Source organism: Mustelus asterias, chromosome 13 (assembly GCF_964213995.1).
Source record: "Mustelus asterias chromosome 13, sMusAst1.hap1.1, whole genome shotgun sequence".
Taxonomy (NCBI): Eukaryota; Metazoa; Chordata; class Chondrichthyes; order Carcharhiniformes; family Triakidae; genus Mustelus; species Mustelus asterias.
The window spans coordinates 62131101-62152880 of NC_135813.1; the positions used below are offsets into that span (position 1 = coordinate 62131101).

A 21780-nucleotide genomic window follows, 5' to 3' on the forward strand; every position below is an offset into this window, starting at 1 on the left:
TGAGTTTCTAAAGGGGAACTAGTGTCTAACTAACTTGCTGGAGTTTTTTGGAGAGGTAACGGAGGGTTGATGAGGGTAAGGCAGTTGATGTGGTGTACATAGACTTCGAAAAAGTTTAACATTTAAAAATTTTAAAGTTTAAAGTTTTATTAGTGTCTTAAGTAGGCTTACATTAACACTGCAATGAAGTTACTGTGAAAATCCCCTAGTCGCCACACTTCAGTGCCTGTTCGGGTGCACTGAGGGAGAATTTAGCATGGCCAGTGCACCTAACCAGCACGTCTTTTGGACTGTGGGAGGAAATCGGAGCACCCGGAGGAAACTCATGCAGACACAGGGAGAACGTGCAGACTCTGCACAGACAGTGGCCCAAACTAGGAATCAAACCCGGGTCCCTGGCGCTGTGAGGCAGCAGTGCTAACCACCATGCCACCATGCCACCCATAAAAAGGCATTTGATACAGTGCCACACAACAGACTTATGAGAAAGGTATAGCTCATGGAATAAAAGGGACGGAGGAACGTGAATACAATATTGGTTGAGTAAGAGGGAACAGTGAGAATGGTCAATGAATATTTTTGGGGCTGGGGGCAGGTTTGTAATGGTGTTCCCCAGGAGTCACTATTAGGATCTTCTCTTTTCATTATATCTTAATGATCTTCATCTTGGCGTGCAGGGGACAATGTTAATGTTTGCAGATTGTCCAAAACTTGGCAACATTGTGAACTGTGAGGAGCACAATATGGTATTTCAGACGGAAATAGACAAGTTGATGGAGTGGGCAGAAAGATGGTGGATATATTTCAATGTGGAGAAGTGTGAGGCAATGCAATTTGGGAGGAAGAACTTAGAGATACAGTCTAAAGTAAGGGGTAAAATTCTAAGGGTATGCAAGAGCAGAGGGAGCTGGGTGTTTATGTGCCTACACATTAAAGGCAGCAGAGCAGATGGAGAGAGAAGTTAATAAAATATACAGTGTTCTGGGCTTCATTAAGAGCGGCATGGTGTACAAAAGCAAAGAGGTTATGCTGAACTTGTAAACAACATTAATTAGACCTCAGTGTAGAGTTCTGGGTGCCACACTTCAGGAAGGATGTGAACGCATTGGAGAGAACGCAGAGGAGGTTTACAAGGACAGTTCCAGGGATGAGAAACTTGAGTCATGAGGATAGATTGGAGAAGTTGGGGCTATTCTGCTTGGGGAGAAGGCAGATAAGAGGCAATTTGATAGAGGTGCTTGCAATCATGAGGGGGCTGAACAAGGTAGAGAAAAAGAATCAAAAACGAGAGGGCACAGATTTAATGTAATTTGCAAAAGAAGTAAATAAGATGCGAGAAAAAACCTTTTCACTCAGCGAGTGGTTTGGGTCTGGAATGTTCTGCCTGGAAGTGTGGTGGAGCCAGGATCAGTCGAGGCATTCAAGAGGGTATTAGATGATTATTTGAATAGAAACAATGTACAGGGGTACAGGGAAATGGCAAGGGAATGGCACTAAGTCATAATGCTCATTTGGAGAGCTGGTGCAGACAAGATGGGCTGAATGGTCTCCTTCTGCACTGTAACAATTCTGCAACTCTGAAAACATTAAGACAGACTCATGGCAAAAAGAAATTGGGGTGAGAGTTCACTGGCTGAGCTTGGTGACTCAGTGTTGAGTCCAGCAGGCTGTACAGAGCCTAATCGGAAGATGAGGTGTTGTTCCTTGAGCAATTGGGGCAGCACGGTGGCACAGTGGTTAGCACTGCTGCTTCACGGCACCAGGGACCCAGGTCAAGGTGTGTGTGGAGTTTGCACGTTCCCCTTGTGTCTGTGTGGGTTTCCTCCGGGAGCTCCGGTTTCCTCCCACAGTCCAAAAATTGCAGGTTAGGTGAATTGGCCATGCTAAATTGACCCTTATTGTCAGGGGGATTAGCAGGGTAAATGTATGGGGTTATGGGAATAGAGCCTGGGTGGGATTGAGGTCAGTGCAGACTCGATGGGCCGAATGGCCTCCTTCTGCACTGGAGGATTATATGATTCTTATGTTGAGTTTCACTGAAAAACTGTCACAGACTAAGGACAGAAATGTGAGTGTGAGAGCGAGGTGGAGAATGGTTAAAATGGAAACTCAGGGTCATCCCTGTGGACTGAGTAGGGCTGTTCTGCAAAGTAGTCATTTATTCTGCAGTCTCTCCAGTGTAGAGGAGACCACATTGTGAACAGTGAATACATAATACTAAATTAAAAGAAGTACAAATAAAACAATGCTTTGCCTTTTGTTCCATGATATCTTTGTCACTTAATCTCTCCCGCCCTCTACCTTATCCCAGACCTTCCTTATCGACAGATTTCCAGCATCCGCAGTATTTTGCTTTTACAATATAGTGAAGTTCCCAAGTCAGGTATACCACTGACACATTACAGGATGGATCTCAGTCTGTTCTGCCCAAGAAGCAGTTCACTATTGACAAGGAAAAGCTGTTCCTATCCGTCTAATGACGAAGGGAGATGGACTTGAGGAATTAGACAAGAGATACAGGGGAGACCTGAGGGAAGCAAACTTCCAGGTCTATGGAGATAGATTATGGGGCCAATTAGATTGTTCTACAGAGAACTGGCATGAACCCAATGGACCAAATGGCCCGCTTTTTATGCTGTTATGACTATGGTACCAGTGTGACATTTCTACATCTCATTCAAACCATGATTGCCACCATGCTGCCAATTTATGCTGAATTGTGTTTATTTTTTGTGTTGTGGTCTTGTATCCAAAACTGGTTTTCATAGGATATTTATAGCCAACTGCGTAAAGAATCCCTACAGTACAAAAAGAGGCCATTCAACTCATCAAGTCTGCACCGACCACAATCCCACCCAGGCCCTATTCCTGTAACCCCACACATTTACCCTGCTAATTCCCCTGACACTAAGGGGCAATCTAGCATGGCCAATCAACCTAACCCGCACATCTTTGGACTGTGGGAGGAAACCGGAGCACCCAGAGGAAACCCACGCAGACACAGGGAGAACGTGCAGACTCCACACAGACAGTGACCCAAGACCGGAATTGAATCCGGGTCCCTGGCGCTGTGAGGCAGCAGTGCTAACCACTGTGCCACCTTGCCGCTAACCACTGTGCACTGTGCCACCATGTAAAGACCTCTGTCATGTCAGCAGTGACGTGATTCAATCCCAAGTTTGTCACTACGCAGTGTGAATCCACATGAATCATAGTGTTAGGAACAGCTCAAACCTGGTTAGTTAATAAATGTTCAACAAAGTTTCAGCTTTAGAGTTGAGAAGTAATCTTAGGCAGAGTTGTAAAGTTCTGCTGGATGACATGGGCAGTGACTGGATTACAGAATTATTTCTTTTCCTTAGGGATGGAAGTAGCCGCCTACCTCACGGATAAAGCCCACTCTGTGTCCGTCATTGGGATTGAAAACATTCCCTTCAGGAAGGTGCTGGGAGAGAAGGTCGGGCGATCGATTATGAAAGTAAGTGCGAACGAGCCATGGAGATGTCACTGGCTGACGGGTGCATGTTGAAGTGTGTTTGTTGGAGTGAAGCCTTCAGATGGTTTGGCCTGATCCAGTTAGAAATAGGGCAGGAACAGGCTTCAGTGGGATGACCCTCAGTAGTTGGAAGGGCAGAACCTTAAATGGTTTTTCTAATAAGTTGATTTTCCATTGATTTGTTTATCTCATAACTGAGGTGCCATCATTGACATTGGCAAGACTCTGTGGTAGCCCCCTCACCTCATCGCCAGAACCCTGTAAGATCAAGCCCCACTCCTGATACTCAAGCACTTCAGTGCAATGCTGAGTGAGTGCTGTATTGTCGAAAGTGCTGTCTTTCGGATGAGATGTTAGACTGAGACACTGCCAGCTGGAAGTGAAGGATCTCGGAATATTCTTTCTCCCTGGTGTCCTGGGTCATGATGGATTTCAGTCAGCGTTGACCGATCGTCTTATCATTATCGCATTGCTCTTTGTGGGATCTTGCTGTGCACAAATTGGTGATTCCTCCATTACAACAGTAGCTACACCTCAAAGGTAATTCATTAGGTGTAAAGTGCACTGGAATATCCCAAGGTCAGTAAGTGCGCCATATAAACAAAAGTTTTCCTATAAAGAAAAATGCTTTCCACAGATGTTCCACAGAAAGTAGCCAAAGATGTGCAGGTTAGGTAGATTGGCCCTGCTAAATTGCCCCTTAGTGTCAGAGGGACTAGCAAGGGTAAATGCATGGGGTTATGGGGATAGGGCCTGGGTGGGATTGTGGTCGGTGCAGACTCGATGGGCCGAATGGTCTCCTTCTACACTGCAGGGATTCAATGATTCTATGCAGAAAGTAATGTTTAACAATGCACATAGTCACAAAGTTACATCATCATTTCTACTGTTCAAGTAGGGAGGCAATGGCCTAGAGGTATTATCACTAGGGAAGCAATCCAGAAACCCAGGGTAATGCCCTGGGGATCCAGGTTCGAATCCCACCACTGCAGATGGTGAAATTTGAATTCAATAAAAATCTGGAATTATAAGTCTAATGATGGCTGTGAAACCATGGTTGTAAAATCCCATCTGGTTCACTAACATCCTTCAGGGAAGGAAATTTGCTGTTCTTACCTGGTGTGGCCTTCAGAGCCGGAGCAATGTGATTGACTCTCAAAGGCCCTCTGAAGTGGAGGGCAGTTAGGGATAGGCCCAGCCAGCGATACCCACATCCTGTAAAAATTAACTTGAAAAAAACCTTTTGTAGAAGTTACTCTGTAAGAGATTTTATTGCCGTAGACACCAAACCTAAAACAGCCAAGCCTGAAAGAAACTTTTCCGACAGAATGTTCTTGAGTTTTTCCGGCAAGTGAATCAAATAAGCACTCAGCCATGATGACAGGTGTTCCTCCAGTGAGTGTACATTCAGACTAGTAGCAACGACATTAATATCGCATTGATCCTACTCACTGCACACTTTCTCTTCTGTGGCACAGATGTTTGAGACCAACCGGGTGAAGTTTTATCTGCAGAATGAGGTCTCGGAGCTGCGGGGGCAGGATGGGAAGGTACTGAAACATCAAGATGTTCCTCTTTCTTCATGTCTACTCACAGTTATAATTAGCACTGCCGTGTTTGGTGTGACTTGCGTTGGAATCATGTCCGGATGTTGGGTGGGAGAGAGGCATCTCACGGAGCACTTACACTACGACGGGGCGATCGGGGGTCTACATTCCTCACCTTGGCTGGGCACTGATCATATTGGCTCAACACTGGCAAAGCAACGGGGAAGATTTGTATCATATGGAGGCAGCAATAGCAAAGATGTGGTTTTCAAATTTAATTAACGGGATGTGGACATCGCTGGTGAGGCCAGTATTTATTGCCCATCCCTAATTGCCCCTTGAGAAGGTGGTGAGTTGCCTTCCTGAACTGCTACAGGTAGCTACATCCCTGCTGCTAAGGGAGGGAGTTCCAGGATGTTGACCCGGCAACATATATTTTCAAGTCAGGATGATGTGTAGCTTGGTGGGGAACTTGCAGGTGGTGTTGTACCCATGTATCTGCTGAGATATCAGACGGGATAGGAGCAAGGTGACACAGTGGTTAGCACTTCTGCCTCACAGCGCCAGGAACCCGGGTTCAATTCCAGCCTTGGGTAACTGTGTGGAGTTTGTACGTTCTCCCCGTGTCTGCATGGGTTTCGCCGGGTGCTCCGGTTTTCTCCCACAGTCCGAAAGATGTGCGGGTTAGGTGGATTGGCCACGCTAAATTGTCCCCTAGTGTCCCAAGATATGTAGGTCAGGGGGATTAGCGGGGTAAATACATGGGGACACGGGGATAGGGCTTGTGTGGGATACTCTGTCGGAGAGTTGGTGGAGACGTGATGGGCCGAATGGCCTCCTTCTGCAATGTAGATATTCTGTGATTAATCTGAGGACTGTGGGATGCACCCAGTGTGAGATGCATCTGTGGGAACACACAAGCGGAAATGAATATGAATGATGTGCTACGCAGTGTAGCGATTGGGAGGCAACACATTTAGGGCCATAGAAAAGGCAGCGGCTAAGTTGGTTCCACAGCAGCTTTGGCAAAGGCCTGAGAATGGTCCCCCCTCACTGCACACTCTCGTGGCTGAGGGGGAGGGTGGGGCTTTTTGATAATGAATCAGGAAACTGAATAAAGAGGAAAAATATCCGGGTCTTCGACTTTCCAACGAAACAAACCTCTTCCTGGAGGAGTTTGCACTCACTGAATCGTCCAATCACTGACACGTTCTGTTTTATCTTAATGAAGGTGAAAGAAGTTGTTTTGAAAAGTGGGAAAATCCTCCGAGCGGATGTCTGTGTGGTTGGAATCGGTAAGTGAGACCTCCGGAACTCCAGGGGGGGTTCGAACTAAACGGGTCAAACGGCCCTTGGCTGAGGATAATGACTTTCTCCAATTGCACCCTTCACTTCAGTCACTCTCCTAAAAGCTGTGTGTAGTCCCGAGTGCAGTATGTTCCGGAATCTCCTTCTGTGAGGGTGCAAATGCACTGACACAGACAGGAGACACACATGGAAGAGAGAACACTATGGGATGGGGGTCTTTAATCTAACCCGCCCAGTGACAAACTGGGTTCAGATTTTATTGTCCATTCCCATCAATAAAGTGAAGCCGGTGATTCACTGAGCTGATGCCTTCACACGGAGTGAGTGGTCCCTCTGGAATGAAGAGCGACAACAGTCTCGTGCTGACAAGAGACAACGAGGGGAAAGGTCTCGCTGTGACCGAGTGACAGAGTGTACTGTCTGGCAGATGCTAGTGTAAAGCACCTCCCAACGCCGCTGTAGGGCGGCACGGTAGCACAGTGGTTAGCACTGCTGCTTCACAGCTCCAGGGACCTGGGTTCGATTCCCGGCTTGGGTCACTGTCTGTGTGGAGTTTGCACATTCTCCTCGTGTCTGCGTGGGTTTCCTCCGGGTGCTCCGGTTTCCTCCCACAGTCCAAAGATGTGCGGGTTAGGTTGATTGGCCAAGCTAAAATTGCCCTTAGTGTCCTCGGATGCGTAGGTTAGAGGGATTAGTGGGTAAATATGTAGGGATATGGGGGTAGGGCCTGGGTGGGATTGTGGTCGGTGCAGACTCGATGGGCCGAATGGCCTCTTTCTGTGCTGTAGGGATTCTAAGATTCTTCTGAGATCTCCATGTCCCCAGACTTTCTCTTTGGATGCTGGAGTTGCCACGGAAGGTATTAAATAGCCAAAGCATTAGAAGCAAATCACCGGGGTGTGGGAAGCTTTCAATGAATGTTGCTGCATCCTCTTGTCCATTGACTCCTCATGGATCATGCTTCTTAATCTTCCTCTGTAGGGGTGGTGCCAGCTACGTCATTCCTGAAACAGAGTGGCATCAACATGGATTCTAAAGGCTTTCTTCCTGTTAATAAGGTAATATGCATAGGAGGCCCAAGCCATAAAGAGGGTCTTGTACATTATTGTCGGTATTCACAAAGGAGAGGGATGTGTTGACTGGGAGTGTCTCGGAGGGGAGTGTTGACCCGTTAGAGAAAATCTCCATTACAAGGGAGGAAGTGTTAGGTTTTTTAGGGAATATAAAGACTGACAAATCCCCAGGGCCTGATGGAATCTATCCAAGGCTGCTCAGGGAGACGAGAGATGAAATCGCTGGGCCTCTGACGCAAATCTTTGTCTTGTCACTGGACACAGGTGAGGTCCCAGAGGATTGGAGGATAGCTAATGTGGTCCCGTTATTTAAGAAGGGTAGGAAGGATAACCCGGGAAATTATAGGCCGGTGAGCTTGACGTCCGTGGTAGGGAAGATGTTGGAGAGGATTCTTAGAGATAGGATGTATGCACATTTAGAGAGGAATAAACTCATTAATGATGGTCAGCCTGGTTTTGTGAGAGGGAGGTCATGCCTCACTAACCTGGTGGAGTTTTTTGAAGAAGTGACTAGAATGGTTGACGAGGGAAGGGCCGTGGATGTCATCTATATGGACTTTAGTAAAGCGTTTGACAAAGTCCCTCATGGTAGGTTGGTGCAAAAGGTTGGATCTCAAGGGATAAAGGGGGAGGTGGCTAGATGGGTGGAGAACTGGCTTGGTCACAGAAGACAGAGGGTGGTAGTGGAAGGGTCTTTTCCCGGCTGGATGCCTGTGACTAGTGGTGTTCCGCAGGGCTCTGTATTGGGACCTCTGCTGTTGTGATTTATATAAACGATCTGGAAGAAGGTGTAACTGGGGTGATCAGTAAGTTTGCGGACAACACGAAAATGGCTGGACTTGCAGATAGTGAGGAACATTGTCAGAGGCTACAGAAGGATATAGATAGGCTGGAAATTTGGGCAAAGAAATGGCAGATGGAGTTCAATCCAGATAAATGCGAAGTGATGCATTTTGGTAGAACTAACCTAGGGGGGAGCTATACGATAAATGGCAGAACCATAAAGGGTGTAGATACGCAGAGGGACCTGGGTGTGCAAGTCCACAGATCCTTGAAGGTGACGTCACAGGTGGAGAAGGTAGTGAATAAGGCATATGGCATGCTTGCCTTTATAGGATGGGGCATAGAGTATAAAAGTTGGGGTCTGATGTTGCAGTTGTACAGAAAGTTGGTTCGGCCGCATTTGGAATACTGCGCCCAGTTCTGGTCGCCACACTACCAGAAGGACGTGGAGGCTTTAGAGAGAGTACAGAGGAGGTTTACCAGGATGTTGCCTGGTATGGAAGGGCTTAGTTATGAGGAGAGATTGGGTAAACTGGGGTTGTTCTCACTGGAAAGACGGAGGATGAGGGGTGACCTAATAGACGTGTATAAAATTATGAAAGGCATAGATAGGGTGAATGGTGGGAAGCTTTTTCCCAGGTCGGTGGTGACGTTCATGAGGGGTCATAGGTTCAAGGTGAGGGGGGGAGGTTTAACACAGATATCAGAAGGACGTATTTTACACAGAGGGTGGTGGGGGCCTGGAATGCGCCGCTGGGCAAGGTGGTGGAGGCGGACCCACTGGGAACGTTTAAGACTTATCTAGACAGCCACATGAACGGAGTGGGAATGGAGGGATACAAAAGAATGGTCTCGTTTGGACCAGGGAGCGGCGTGGGCTTGGAGGGCCGAAGGGCCTGTTCCTGTGCTGTATTGTTCTTTGTTCTTTGTTATTATCCATGAGGAATAGGGGCTCTTTGCCTGTAGGAGTGCAGTTGCTCTGGTACGAGATAGCAAACTAGAGGTCATGAGGTCCAATTTTGCCACCACAGGGTGTGAAATGGAATTCAATAAATCAAGTGATTTACAGATTAATACTGAAATCAATTAACCATCAATGCTGTCACCAAAACTGGTTCATGAATGTACTTCAGGGAAGCGAGCTCTAGTTTACACTAAATGATGGCCCGAGTGGTATTATCACTAGACTATTAATTCAGAAACTCAGCTAATGTTCTGGGGACCCAGGTTCGAATCTCACCATGGCAGCTGGTGGGATTTGAATTCAGTAAAAAATATCTGGAATTAAGAATCTACTGATGACCATGAAACCATTGTCGATTGTCAGAAAAATCCATGTGATTCACTAATGTCCTTTCGGGAAGGAAATTTGCTGTCCTTACCTGGTCTGGCCTACATGTAACTCCAGGCCCACAGCAATGTGATTGATTCTTATGTGGGTGGCAGGGTGACACAGTGGTTAGCACGAACCTCGGTTTGATTCCAGCCTTGGGTCCCTGTCTGTGCAAAGTCTGCACATTCTCCCCATGTCTGCGTGGGTTTCCTCCATGTGCTCCAGTTTCCTCCCACACTCCAAAGACATGCTGGTTAGGTGCATTGGCCATGCTAAATTCTCCCTCAGTGTACCCAAACAGGCGCCGGAGTGTGGCGACTCGGGGATTTTCACAGTAACTTCATTGCAGTGTTAATGTAAGCCTACTTGTGACTAATAATAATTAAACTTAACTTAAAAACTGTGATAAAGCAAGCCCTCAGTTGCTATTGACATCATTGGAGTTACATCATCACCAGCTTGAGAAAGCCAGTGGCCACTCTCTTAGCGAAACCGAGGATGGTTATAAATGTTGTCCATCCAATATCCCAAAAACAAATATATTTAAAACAAGAATCATGTTAGCCCTTGTGTGTTTTCTGAGCCAGTGATACTTCATTCACATGGGGTCCTTCCGGACACTTCAGAAGCAAGTGGTTACACCCTCCTGATGTGTTCGTTCTACAGCCATACCTTACATAATCTCAACACAGTCGTCCTTCCAACCACTGAGACATATCCATATGGCACTTCAATGGGGCAATTGTCTCCTCTCATCCAATAGCCCACTAATAGCACATGGGTGGCATGGTGGCACAGTAGCTAGCACTGCTGCCTCACAACACCAAGGGGTTCAATTCCCACCTTGGGTGACTGCCTCTGCTGTATAGAGTTTGCACGTTCTCCCCATGTGTGTGTGCATTTCCTCCGGGTGCTTTGGTTTCCTCCCACACTCAAAAAGAGATGTGAACTGGCCATGCTAAATTGTCCCTAAGCGTCCAAAGATGTGTAGGTTAGGAAGATTAATGGGGTAAATGCATGGGGTTATGGGGATAGAGCAGGGGGGTTGGGCCTGGGTAAGATGATCTGTCGGAGAGTTGGTGCAGATTCGATGGGCCGAATGTCCTCCTTCTGCACTGTAGGAATTCTGTGATGATGATTTAATCGGATAGATAGAAACAAACTATATCCTCTTGAGTTAGGGCAGCCAGAACAAAGAGACACTGGGGTTGGGACATTCAGGGCTGATGTATGGAAACACTTCTTCATGTAAAGGGTACTGGAAATGTGGAATTGTTTTCCCGAGAATGCTGTCGAGGCTGGAGTTTTATTAGGTGACGGTTAAAGTTATCGAACCAAGATGTGTAGATAGAGTTCTGGTGGGATCAGCCACTATCAAACTGAATTGGAAAACATGCTTAATGGGCTGACTGGCCCACTGCTGTTGCTCTGTCCCTAACTCCAGAGTTAATCCAGTGTGGCAACTGTTAATATTTCCACTCTTACAATCCCCGTGAAGCCTAACGAGCCACTCTAACTGTATCTCAAACTGCTTCAGTTCATGAATAAGGCTAACCACTTTGTCCAGACAATGAGGGATGGGAAACAAATGTCAACCTCATCAGTAACACCCATATCCCCAAAATTAATCTATTGGAAAAAGACTACAAGTTAGCATCGCACTGCAGGAAAGTGGGAAAGAAGATGACAAGTTTCCTCTTGTCCCTCCAGCTCATGCAGACGAACGTGCCTGGGGTCTTCGCCGCCGGTGATGTTGTTACTTTCCCGCTTGCCTTTCGCAATAATAAGAAGGTGAATGTGGGTCACTGGCAGATGGCACATATGCACGGTAAGTGGCATTGCCCGATGACGTTATTGGGCAAGGGGGCAAGGGAGACAATTCTCCATATTAACACTGCAGGTGGCAAGAAGTCTATATTTTCCATCAGTGTGGTTCAAACTCAGTACACCTAAACCAGAGCAGTTAACGAAAGGGTTGATAACACCAGTGAGAGATGTGGGCAGAATTTTCCCATCCTGCCCATCACGGGAATCGTAGCTGGCAGCTGAGGGGGACCACGCACAGGTCTGTTGACCTCATGTGGGGATTTCTGGCTTTGGGGTGAGCGCGGCTGGAAAATCCCGCCCTGTGTGAATGAAGTTCCTATAAAGCATTGTTATTTGGATGACCTTGTGAAATCCCAATTGTTAAAAGATTGAAGGGGAAAGGTCCAAAATTCCACAGGAATTCTTCTCCAATTTCCTGCCAGAATCATGGCAGAAGGTCGGCAGAACGTAAACGAACTGGCTGAAAATGACTGCCAGTACAATTCCTTTGGGAGTTCTGTTGATTTACAGCCAAGGTCAGAGTGGGAGATGGGGAGAACTTTGAGAGAATTTCACGCCAATGTTGACATATGGAGCTCCAATATAATTTGTTCCATTTGTAGTGTTGACCATGACACATCCATTAGCCGACCAGAATTGTTCCCATTGTACTTGGTGTATTTATGGAGCTGACACTGAGATACGCTTGGCTGTGCAACGCTACACAAGATCCCATACAGGCATCAAGATTTCTATGTGGCATGTCTTCGTCTCTGGCCTATTACACACAGACCAAAGCTGTCAGGTATGACCCAGTGCTCCAGTACTGGCCCCTTGACCAGTGGCTTCAGGCTTGCAGTTGATCTACCTCTCAAAGCCACCTGCTACTGTGGAGATGTTCTCCCCATCTCCCACTCTGACCTCGGCTGGAAATCAACAGAATTCCCAGAGGAATTGTGCTGATGGTCATTTTCAGCCAGTTCGCTGATGTTCTGCTGACACGATCCTGACAGGAAATTGGAGGGAGAATTCCTGTGGAATTTTGGGCCTTCCCTCTTCAGTCTTTCAACAATTGGAATTTCGTAAGGTCATCTAGATAATAATGCAAAAATAACAGTAGAAACTTGTGTTTGGACAGTACTGTAACTCACCACCCAAAGGCAGCAAAGTATTTTTGAAGGACACTCAATATTGTAATATAGGAAACGTGGCAGCCAATTTGCACACAGCAAGATCCCATAGCAGCATTGCAATAATGGCCAGAGAAGCTGTTTGTTATTCTGAGACCAATAGCATAGAGTCCTTTAAGTGGAACCTCGATCATTGAAACAAGTGCTTGAAATTAATAGGGCAATATTGGGATAAAAGGAGGGGTTACTGGAGGTTGGCCATGAACCAAAGGTCTATTAAATGTCCGAACGTTGGGCGGGATTTTACGGCCTCGCTCGGGCAAGACCGGAAATTCCCGGTCAATGGAGATTTCCATTGTCAGATCCTCGCCCGCGCCGATTCCATTGCAGGCGAGGTGGTGGAGTCCCGGCCATTATGTTTAGATCTGCTCAGTAACAGAGTGCAAGCAAAGCAAGAGTCAGAGCACAGACACCAATGGATAGAGACACTTTTCTCTCCATGAAACTCCTAAGGTATCAGTCTGATCAAATAAAGACCATTTGCTCTTAAAGAAAGTTGTTTTTTAAAAAACAAACTGGGACACAGTGGCAGAAAAAGAACACTTCAGTTAACAGATTGTCACCACCCTCTGAAAGAATGTGAAGTAGGCTTGCTTTGTGGGGCAATTTGTCTGTAAAACCTTCTGAATTTGTCCTTCTGGCCCTGGGGGGTGAGTGTATCAGTTCTGATTGTTGACGGTTTAAAGCTTCAAACGTATTTTCAGAAGATTGTGCATTTATTTTATTAACATTGCATATATTTTGTATCATGCAGCAAATGTGGTGACCTGATTGCCACAAGTTCAGCAAGCGTTGAAATCCTTTTGGACGAGGGCGGCACGGTGGCACAGTGGTTAGCATTGTTGCCTCACAGCGCCAGGGGCCCGGGTCCAATTCTGGCTTTGGGTGACTCTCTGTGTGGAGTCTGCATGTTTTCCTTGTGTCTGCGTGGGTTTCCTCTGGGTGCTCCAGTTTCCTCCCACAGTCTAAAGATGTGTAGGTTAGGTGGATTGGCCATGCTAAATTGCCCCTTAGTGTCCTGGGATTATGTGGATTAGCTATGGTAAGTGCGCAGGGATATGGGGGTAGATGCTGTTTAGGAGAGTCGGTGCAGACCCCCCGATGGGCCAAATGGCCTCCTTCTGCACTGTGATAATTCAATGGTTTAAAAAAATGTTCATCCAGCAGTACGGATACTCCAGTAGCAAGCAACAAAAGAACTAATTTCACAAAGTAATTCAAAGAAAAGGGTTTAATAAAGAAACTCCATTACACCAACACTTGTGGCCACGCCCTGGGCCACACAAGCTTCCCACAATCCCCGTCTGCTTTCTATTTATACCAGGTCAGCTGGTCAGCTGACCCTCGCAGCATGTTACCATTGGTTACATTCTAACAAAAAACACTGGTGGAGATAAACACACGAGAGAGAGAAAGCAATGAAAGGTTGATAAAGTGAGGATGTGTGAAGCATGGACCATTTGCCCTTGGCTGTCTTGAATTGTGTGCAGTAGGATTGACACATGATAGAAATGTACATGCTGGAGGTGTGAAGCTCTGTATCAGTCCAATATACCGCTGACTGTTCCTACGTTTATGCCTTTCCCCAGGTCGAATCGCTGCCCTTAACATCCTCGGGAAAGGAATAGAGATTAACACAGTGCCGTACTTCTGGACAGCTATGTTTGGGAAAAGCATTCGCTATGCAGGTAAAGCCACCCTGGAACAAGGGCCTACTCTCTCCTGTCCCCGGATTAGAGCTTGTAGTATTCGTCACATTCCCATCTCTTCAATCCCACGGCAAATCAGGGATCAATTTCGTTTTCACGGCCCATTCAATGGATCTGTTAATAGTAACTGCGGTTCATAATGTCAGCAAGTAGTTGAAAAAACCTGTGATAAAATATGTAGTTCCCAATTACTCCGCTGTTGTTTCCTCCTCCACGGAAGGATAAGAAGCTTGTCTGGTCAAATACAAAGCAGATGGGTATCTCGTGCTATCCTTGCAACTGGGCCCCAAGAAGTTCCACTGCACCAAGACCAGAGGGCAATTCCAACAACCATAAATCATATTCTACTTCTTACAAATCAAGAATAAAAACTGAGACACAAAAGCAGCACACGCTGGAAACACACAACAGATCATACAGCAGCTAGACTGAGACCAGACAATAAATGCCTGGGATATTGCAGTCGGCAATGAAGGAATATTTACCGTTCATTGTGATGGGAGCTAAGTGTAGAGTTTCCACTGATTTTTGAGTAGAAATCTACTGTCAGTGTCAGTCATAGGGTCGGATTCTCCGACGTTGCTCGCAGCAGGGACTCTCCAGTCCCGCTGCAGTCAAGGAACAAAGAAAATTACAGCACAGAAACAGGCCCTTCGGTCCTCCAAGCCTGCACTGTCCATGCTGCCCGACTGAACTAAAATGCCCTCCCCTTCCGGGGGCCATATCCCTCTATTCCCATCCTATTCATGTATTTGTCACGATGCCCCTTAAATATCATTATCATATCTGCTTCCACTACCTCCCACGGCAGCGCGTTCCAGGCACCCACCACCCTCTGTGCAAAAAACTTGCCTTGTACATCTCCTTTAAACCTTGCCCCTCGCACCTTAAACCTATTCCCCCAGTAATCGACTCTTCCACCCTGGGAAAAAGCTTCTGACTATCCACTCTGTCCATGCCCCTCATAATGTTGTAGACTTCTCTCAGGCTGCCCCTCAACCTCCGCTGTTCCAGTGGGAACAAACCTAGTTTCTCCAACCTCTCCTCATAGCTAATGCCCTCCATACTAGGCAACATCCCGGTAAATCTTTCCTGTACCCTCTCCAAAGCTTTGGCTGAGCACCAAATTCTCCGTCCTCACTGTCAGCGGTGCTGGAACATGAATGGCTGGAGAATTCTGGCCGTTGAGTTTTACAGCACAGAAAGAGCCGTTGTGTCCATGCTGGCCATCAATCACTTAGCTAATCCCATTCTCCAGCACTCGGTCCATAGCTTTATAGTTTAGTGTCTGTGTCAATGGCGAAGCCTCCCACAGTAGATCGGCCACGTGGATGCTTAGGCCAAGCAATTGCATGGCTCAACCAATCAGACTGAAGATCTGAAAGAAGCAGATTCGAAATCAAGGAGTATAAATTAGATTTAAATCAGACACAGAAAGCAAAATAAATAGAGGGGAAAAAAATGTGATTTAAAAAAGACAGAAAGAAATAATCCAGAAAAATATTTCTTTAATAAAGGCAAATTACTGCGGATGCTGCAATCTGAAACCAAAAGAGAAAGTGCTGGAAAATCTCAGCAGGTCTGGCAGCATCTGTAAGGAGATAAAAGAGCTGACAATTCGAGTCCAGATGACCATCTGTCAAAGCTCAAAAATCTTTCTTTATCTTTAAACAGCTTCCAGCAATAGCTAAGTTGTGAAGGAATGAGACTTCACACTTGTAAAATAAAATACCTTCAGGGCCAATGAGGTTGTCAGGCAGTTATAATATTTACCAAGCCATTAAAGATACTCTTACATCTGAATGCACCTGCCCTAATTTTTTCCGTTGTATTCAGTGGGTAAGTATAATAACTTCACACCCTTCCAGTGATTTCAGTGCTGAGTTTACAAGCTCAGTGCCGTTACCGGCCAGCCTATGGAGGTGCGGGATGACTAGGCCTGCACGTTCTGAATTTCCGAGATTAACTATGCATGCCTTTCACTGGTAGTTGCTCTCTGAGTTACTCTGCAACAATTGTGAGCAATGTTAGCCTCATTGCTATTCCCAATGTAAAATCCAGACCAATGTTCCAGACCTTCTCTGCCGGTAAATACAGGATAAAGATGTTGGCTAGCTATCGGAGCTGGAAAGATGAACACCATTTGTAAGAGGAATTTTCTGAGGTGTCCCACTGGGTGTCTTGTACCCAGTCAATCTCACTCAACCAATACATAGACTATGAAAGTCAGTATGTAGTTAAAGAATGAAAAGGAATTTATTTGCTCATGCATACATCAGGAGAAAGAACAATCAAGTGTTGAATAATCTCTCTGACAGAATAATAAAACATGAGATTGATATACTCTTCTGAACACTTCAATATCCCACTGAGTCTGTCACTCAAACTGGAGGGTCCAATTACAATATTACACAGCATTACCTTAGCCAATAGCGTCCCACCTGTCAACAGGATTAGGAGATCATTAGCTTATTGCACCCAAGGTTCCCAACCCATTACCTATTAAACCTAACCCACGTAAATCCGGTATATCCAAGGTCACAGCTAACATCTGCGAATTTTAATTGGTGAATGGAGTCATTATTTTGACCGAATCACGGCCTCTTTTATCAGCTTGAGAGACTGCACCAGCCTCATTACCCAGGAGCAAATTCATTCCCATACATTCCAGGCCTCTGATTAAATTTGCTTTTGCGATTCCCAAGTAGATAAGGTATCTCATTTGTGGGGTAATTTTAACCCTCCTACAGTTGTAACTGAAACAGAAACAACAGGCAGGTGACCAATAGGCCCTCAGGTGGTGAGCCTTTCATTGAAAACATCCAATTTTGCAAACTTTCAATTTTTAACTCAAGTCAGAGGGGTTTCCTGCACTTCAGGAAACCTGGCAGGTAAAAGGAGGCAAGGAGGACTGGATCCATGAGGTAAATTCCTACTGGTCCATAAAGCTTACCTGTTATAATAACTGAAATTACTCAGCGAGTCAGTCTGCACTTGTGAAGAAAGAAACAGAGCTAATAACCGGAATTCTCCGGCCGCTCATGCCCCGTCATTACTGCCAGCAAGAATGGAGAATTTGGCGCTCAGCCAAATCTCCGTTCACTGCAGCGGGACCGGAGAATCCTGGCTGTGGGCGAGGTTGTTTCGGAACAAAGAACAGTACAGCATAGGAACAGGCCCTTCGGCCCACCAAGTCTGGGCCGACAGCAATGCCTCTCTAATCTAATATTTTCTTGCTTCTACTTGGTTCATGTCCCTCTATTCTCTGCCTATTCATGTATCTATCCAGATGCCTCTTGAACGCTGTTATAGAATCTGCTTCCACCACTTCCTCCGACAGCACGTTCCAGGCGTTCACCACCCTCTGTGTGAAAAACCTGCCCCTTACATCTCTTTTATACTTACCCCCTCTCACATTCAACTTATGCCCCTGAGTAGTTGAACCTTCAACCCTGGGAAAAAGACTCTGACTATCCACTGTATCCAAGCCTGTCGTAATCTTGTAAACCTCTATCAGGTCCCCCCTCATCCTCCGACACTCTAATGAAAACAATCCAAGTTTGTTCAACCTTTCTGCATAGTCCATATCTTCCAAACCAGGCAACATCCTGCTAAATTGCTTCTGCATTCTTTCCAATGCATCAACATTGTTCCGATAGTGTGGCAACCAGAATTGTACACAGTACTCCAAATGCAGCCGAACCAACGTCTTGTCCAGCTGCAACATGATTTTCCAATTCCTATACTCAATGCCCCGACCGATGAAGGCCAGCATGCCATATGCCTTCTTGACCACCTTGTCCACCTCAGTTGCCACCTTCAGGGAACTGTGGATCTGTGCGCCTAGATCCCTCTGTATGCTAATATTTCTATGGGCTCTACCATTTACTGTATACTTTTCTTCTGCAGTAGACCTTCTGAATCACATTACCTCACATTTGTCCGGGTTAAATTCCATCTGCCATCTTTCGGCCCAGGTCTCTAGTCGATTTATATCCTGATGTTTCAGATTGAGAACCTTTCATTGGAACTGGGAAAAGTTAGAAATGTAACAGGCTTTAAACAATTGAATGGGAAACTGAACAAGAGGGAAGGTGTGTGACAGGGTGGAGCACCCGGTGGAAACCCACGCAGACACAGAGAGAAGCTGCAGGGTGGAAGGCAGGAGAAATTAAGTGACAAAAGAGTTTGGTGTTACAAGGCAAAGGGAATGGTAAAGGGACAAGTAGAGAAACAAAATATGTGTCTGGAGGAGGTGTGAATGGCAGGTAACTGCCACCCTTTAAAAACAGCAGAGAGGAAGAAACTAGAATCAGCAAAAAAAAAGGAAACAAAATGTCACAGAGGTGACTGAGTGAAATTGTTTAATTCAACATGAAGTCTGGAAGGTTGTAAGGTGCCCAATGGGAAGTGGAAAGTCCTCAAGCCTGCATTGAACTTCACTGGAATGTTGCAGGAGAGCGAGTCAGACAGCTCAGCTTGGGTTCAAAGTAAATGATTGAAATGACAGACGATGGAAGCTCAGGGATACGGTTAAAGTTTATTTATGAATGTCACCAGTGAAGTGAAAATCCCCTAGTCGCCACACTCCGGCGCCTGTTTGGTGGATGGAGAATTTAGCATGGTCTTTTGGGCTGTGGGAGGAAACCGGAGCACCCGGAGGAAACCGGAGCAGACACGGAGAGAAGCTGCAGACTCTGCGCAGACAGTGACCCAAGCTGGGAATCGAACCCGGGACATTTGCAGATTAAATGGAAGTGTTCTGAAAGGGGGTCATCCAATCTGTGTTTCATTTCCCCAGTGTACAGGAGAGGACATTGTGAGTGACAGATATAGTACACTAAATTTAAATAAGTACAAGTACACTGTTTCATCTGGAAGGAACGCTTGGGGCCCTGAACGGTGGGCGGTTCATGATGCTACAATTCACACCTACTCCAGACACACCTTTTGTTTCCATACTTGTCTCCCTTTGGCCTTAAACCATGAATCCTTGTGGCATTTAATCCCTCCTGCCTTTCACTCTCTCACAGACCTTCCCTTTTGTTCTTTTACCGAACTTCCCCACTCTTGTTTGTTGAAAATCGATTTCACTTCTAATTTGCCCCAATTCTGATGAAACATCTCTTTCCACAGGCCTGCTGAGCCTTCCCAAAATTTTCAGCTTTTCTGTCACATTTCCAGTGCCAACTGCATTCTGCTCTAGTGTTAAATTCATTTGCAAATGTCCCCGTGAGCAAGTATTGAAATTAATCAACATCAAACTCAGAGAAACAGTGAGTGAATGTCGATGGGATTGGAGAAGGACTGGGGAATCAGTGCTGGGACCATTTCTGTTTGATTTGGGCATGAGAAACTCAACCTCAAAATGTGCAAGTCACAGGTAAAATGAGAGGGTTCAGCAAAGAGGGCTGTGAAGGTATTTCAGGAGGATGTAGATGGGTTGATAGAATGGGCAGCAAAGTGGCACGTACCATTCAATGTGATGATGTGGGGATGCCGGCGTTGGACTGGGGTGGGCAGTCTCACACACCAGGTTAAAGTCCAACAGGTTTATTTGAGCTTTCGGAGCGCTGCTCCTTCATCAGATGGGTCTCCAGTCTCCACTCAGCAGATGAAGGAGCAGCGCTCCGAAAGCTCAAATTAACCTGTTGAACTTTAACCTGGTGTTGTGAGACTTCTTACTGAATTCCATGTGAGACAGAATGAGGTAGTGCATTTCAGGGGGGCCCTCATTAAGATATTTACCAGTGATTAACAAACTTGATAATGAGCGATGTCATTTATCCACATATCTGTTAATTTCTCTGATATAGAAATTCCTTTGGTCATTACCATTTATTGGCTCTTGCAGGTCACGGGGAAGGGTTCGACGATGTCATCATCCAGGGGGACCTGGACGAGCGGAAGTTTGTGGCTTTCTACACCAAGTAGGTGATTCTCATCTTTCCCGGCCATTTCTCCTTGGGTTCTGGTGTCCAGGAATTCTCACAGCTGTATGAATGGAGAGAGGAAGGCTTCTGGTGCAGTGGTTAGCATCCCTGCCTCTGAGCCAGAAGCTCAGGATTCGTCTCCTACCCCAGGACTTGATCATCAAGAAAAGTACGTTCATAACACGGCCAAACATGTTGAGTATCAACCTGCAAATTCTTCCATACACGCCAATGGCTGGTGATAAAGAGGTGGAGATGCCAGCTTTGGACTGGGGTGCGCACAGTAAGAGGTCTCACAACACCAGGTTAAAGTCCAACAGGTTTATTTGGAATCATGAGCTTTTGGAACGCTCACCTGAGGAAGGAGCAGTGCTCCAAAAGCTTGTGATACCAAATAAACCTGTTGGACTTTAACCTGGTGTTGTGAAACTTCTTATTGGTGGTAAAGAGGCAATACCTGACCTCTGACCTTTACCCTCCTGCACAGTTAACTTTAGCCATGTCGGAAAAGTGCACGTATCACAATATCCAAATTCCAAGTTCACGCAATCTGTTATCTTTTTGATAATAATTATATGCAACAAAAATTACAAACCTCCTGGGACATCTTGTTTTCTAATATGCCATAGACAATAGCAGCAAGCAAAGCCTGGTCAGGGATTTCCAGAAGCCAGTACCACACACATTGTAACACTTTCCTGTTAAAGGTCATCATGTCTTTGTGTAAGAGGAATGCTGATGTTCAGAGGCCAGCTGTCCATTATAAATCACCTCTATCGAGTGCACGTCCCCATTCCCTGCTTCCCATCCATGACGTACTAGCTCAGGCTTATCCACATTAAACTGCAGCTCGTGCTACCCTGTCCCAACATTGCACTGCCTGCCTGCGTCTTCCTGAGGTTTTTTTATGGTCCTCCTCACCGTTTGCCAAGACGCTATTGTGTCATCAAGAATGTTCGAACTCGCGCCAAACAAATCATCTATTTATACTCAGCGCAAAAGCGGAGTCAAAACCAAAGGACATCACTTCTGGTGACACCCGAATGTCTCCTGCCCCAACAAGCAGCTGCTTATCCGCGCTTCCCCCTTTCCTCTTGTACCAGATGTCCGAAATTTCCGTAACAAAATTAGTAATTGAGCTGCTCACATTATGGCTGGAATTCTCTGGCTGTTCACGCCAGCGGGATTCTCCCGTCCCGTCGGCAGCGCACCCCCGCCCACGGGTTTCCCACCAGCGTGGGGTGACATCAATGGGAATTCCCATTGACAGTGACGGGATCAGGGAATCCCGCCACAAGCAATCAACGTGCCACCTCCCGCCGGCGGGAAACACGTGGCTGGGAGGCTGGAGAATCTCGCCCTACTCTCTCTCCGATGAACAGACTGCTGACTTTAACCCTTCCCTCCCTGATCTGCCTTCTCATTATCGGTCTGCTGGCCCTCTCCCCCCCTCCCAGATGCCGATCAGCCTCATCTTTTCACTCTGGGCCTGGGGGGAATCTCGGCTGGGGCTGGACTTCCACTGCTATGGGTGGCTCTGAATGGAGGTGGATAAGTGGAATATTAAAATTGCACCATGATACATGATACAGAGTTAGACAG

General features: G+C 46.3%; 1 protein-coding gene across 1 annotated transcript in view; it reads left to right on the forward strand.

The window, feature by feature from the left end:
* Positions 1-21780, forward strand: part of aifm3 (AIF family member 3) — a 191652-nt gene that overhangs the window by 156019 nt on the left and 13853 nt on the right. The window contains exons 12-18 of the mRNA XM_078227646.1: positions 3363-3478; positions 4975-5046; positions 6275-6338; positions 7333-7409; positions 11251-11368; positions 14126-14224; positions 20100-20175. Of these exons, the coding sequence (XP_078083772.1) occupies positions 3363-3478; positions 4975-5046; positions 6275-6338; positions 7333-7409; positions 11251-11368; positions 14126-14224; positions 20100-20175 (622 nt within the window). The remainder of the gene's footprint in view (positions 1-3362; positions 3479-4974; positions 5047-6274; positions 6339-7332; positions 7410-11250; positions 11369-14125; positions 14225-20099; positions 20176-21780) is intronic.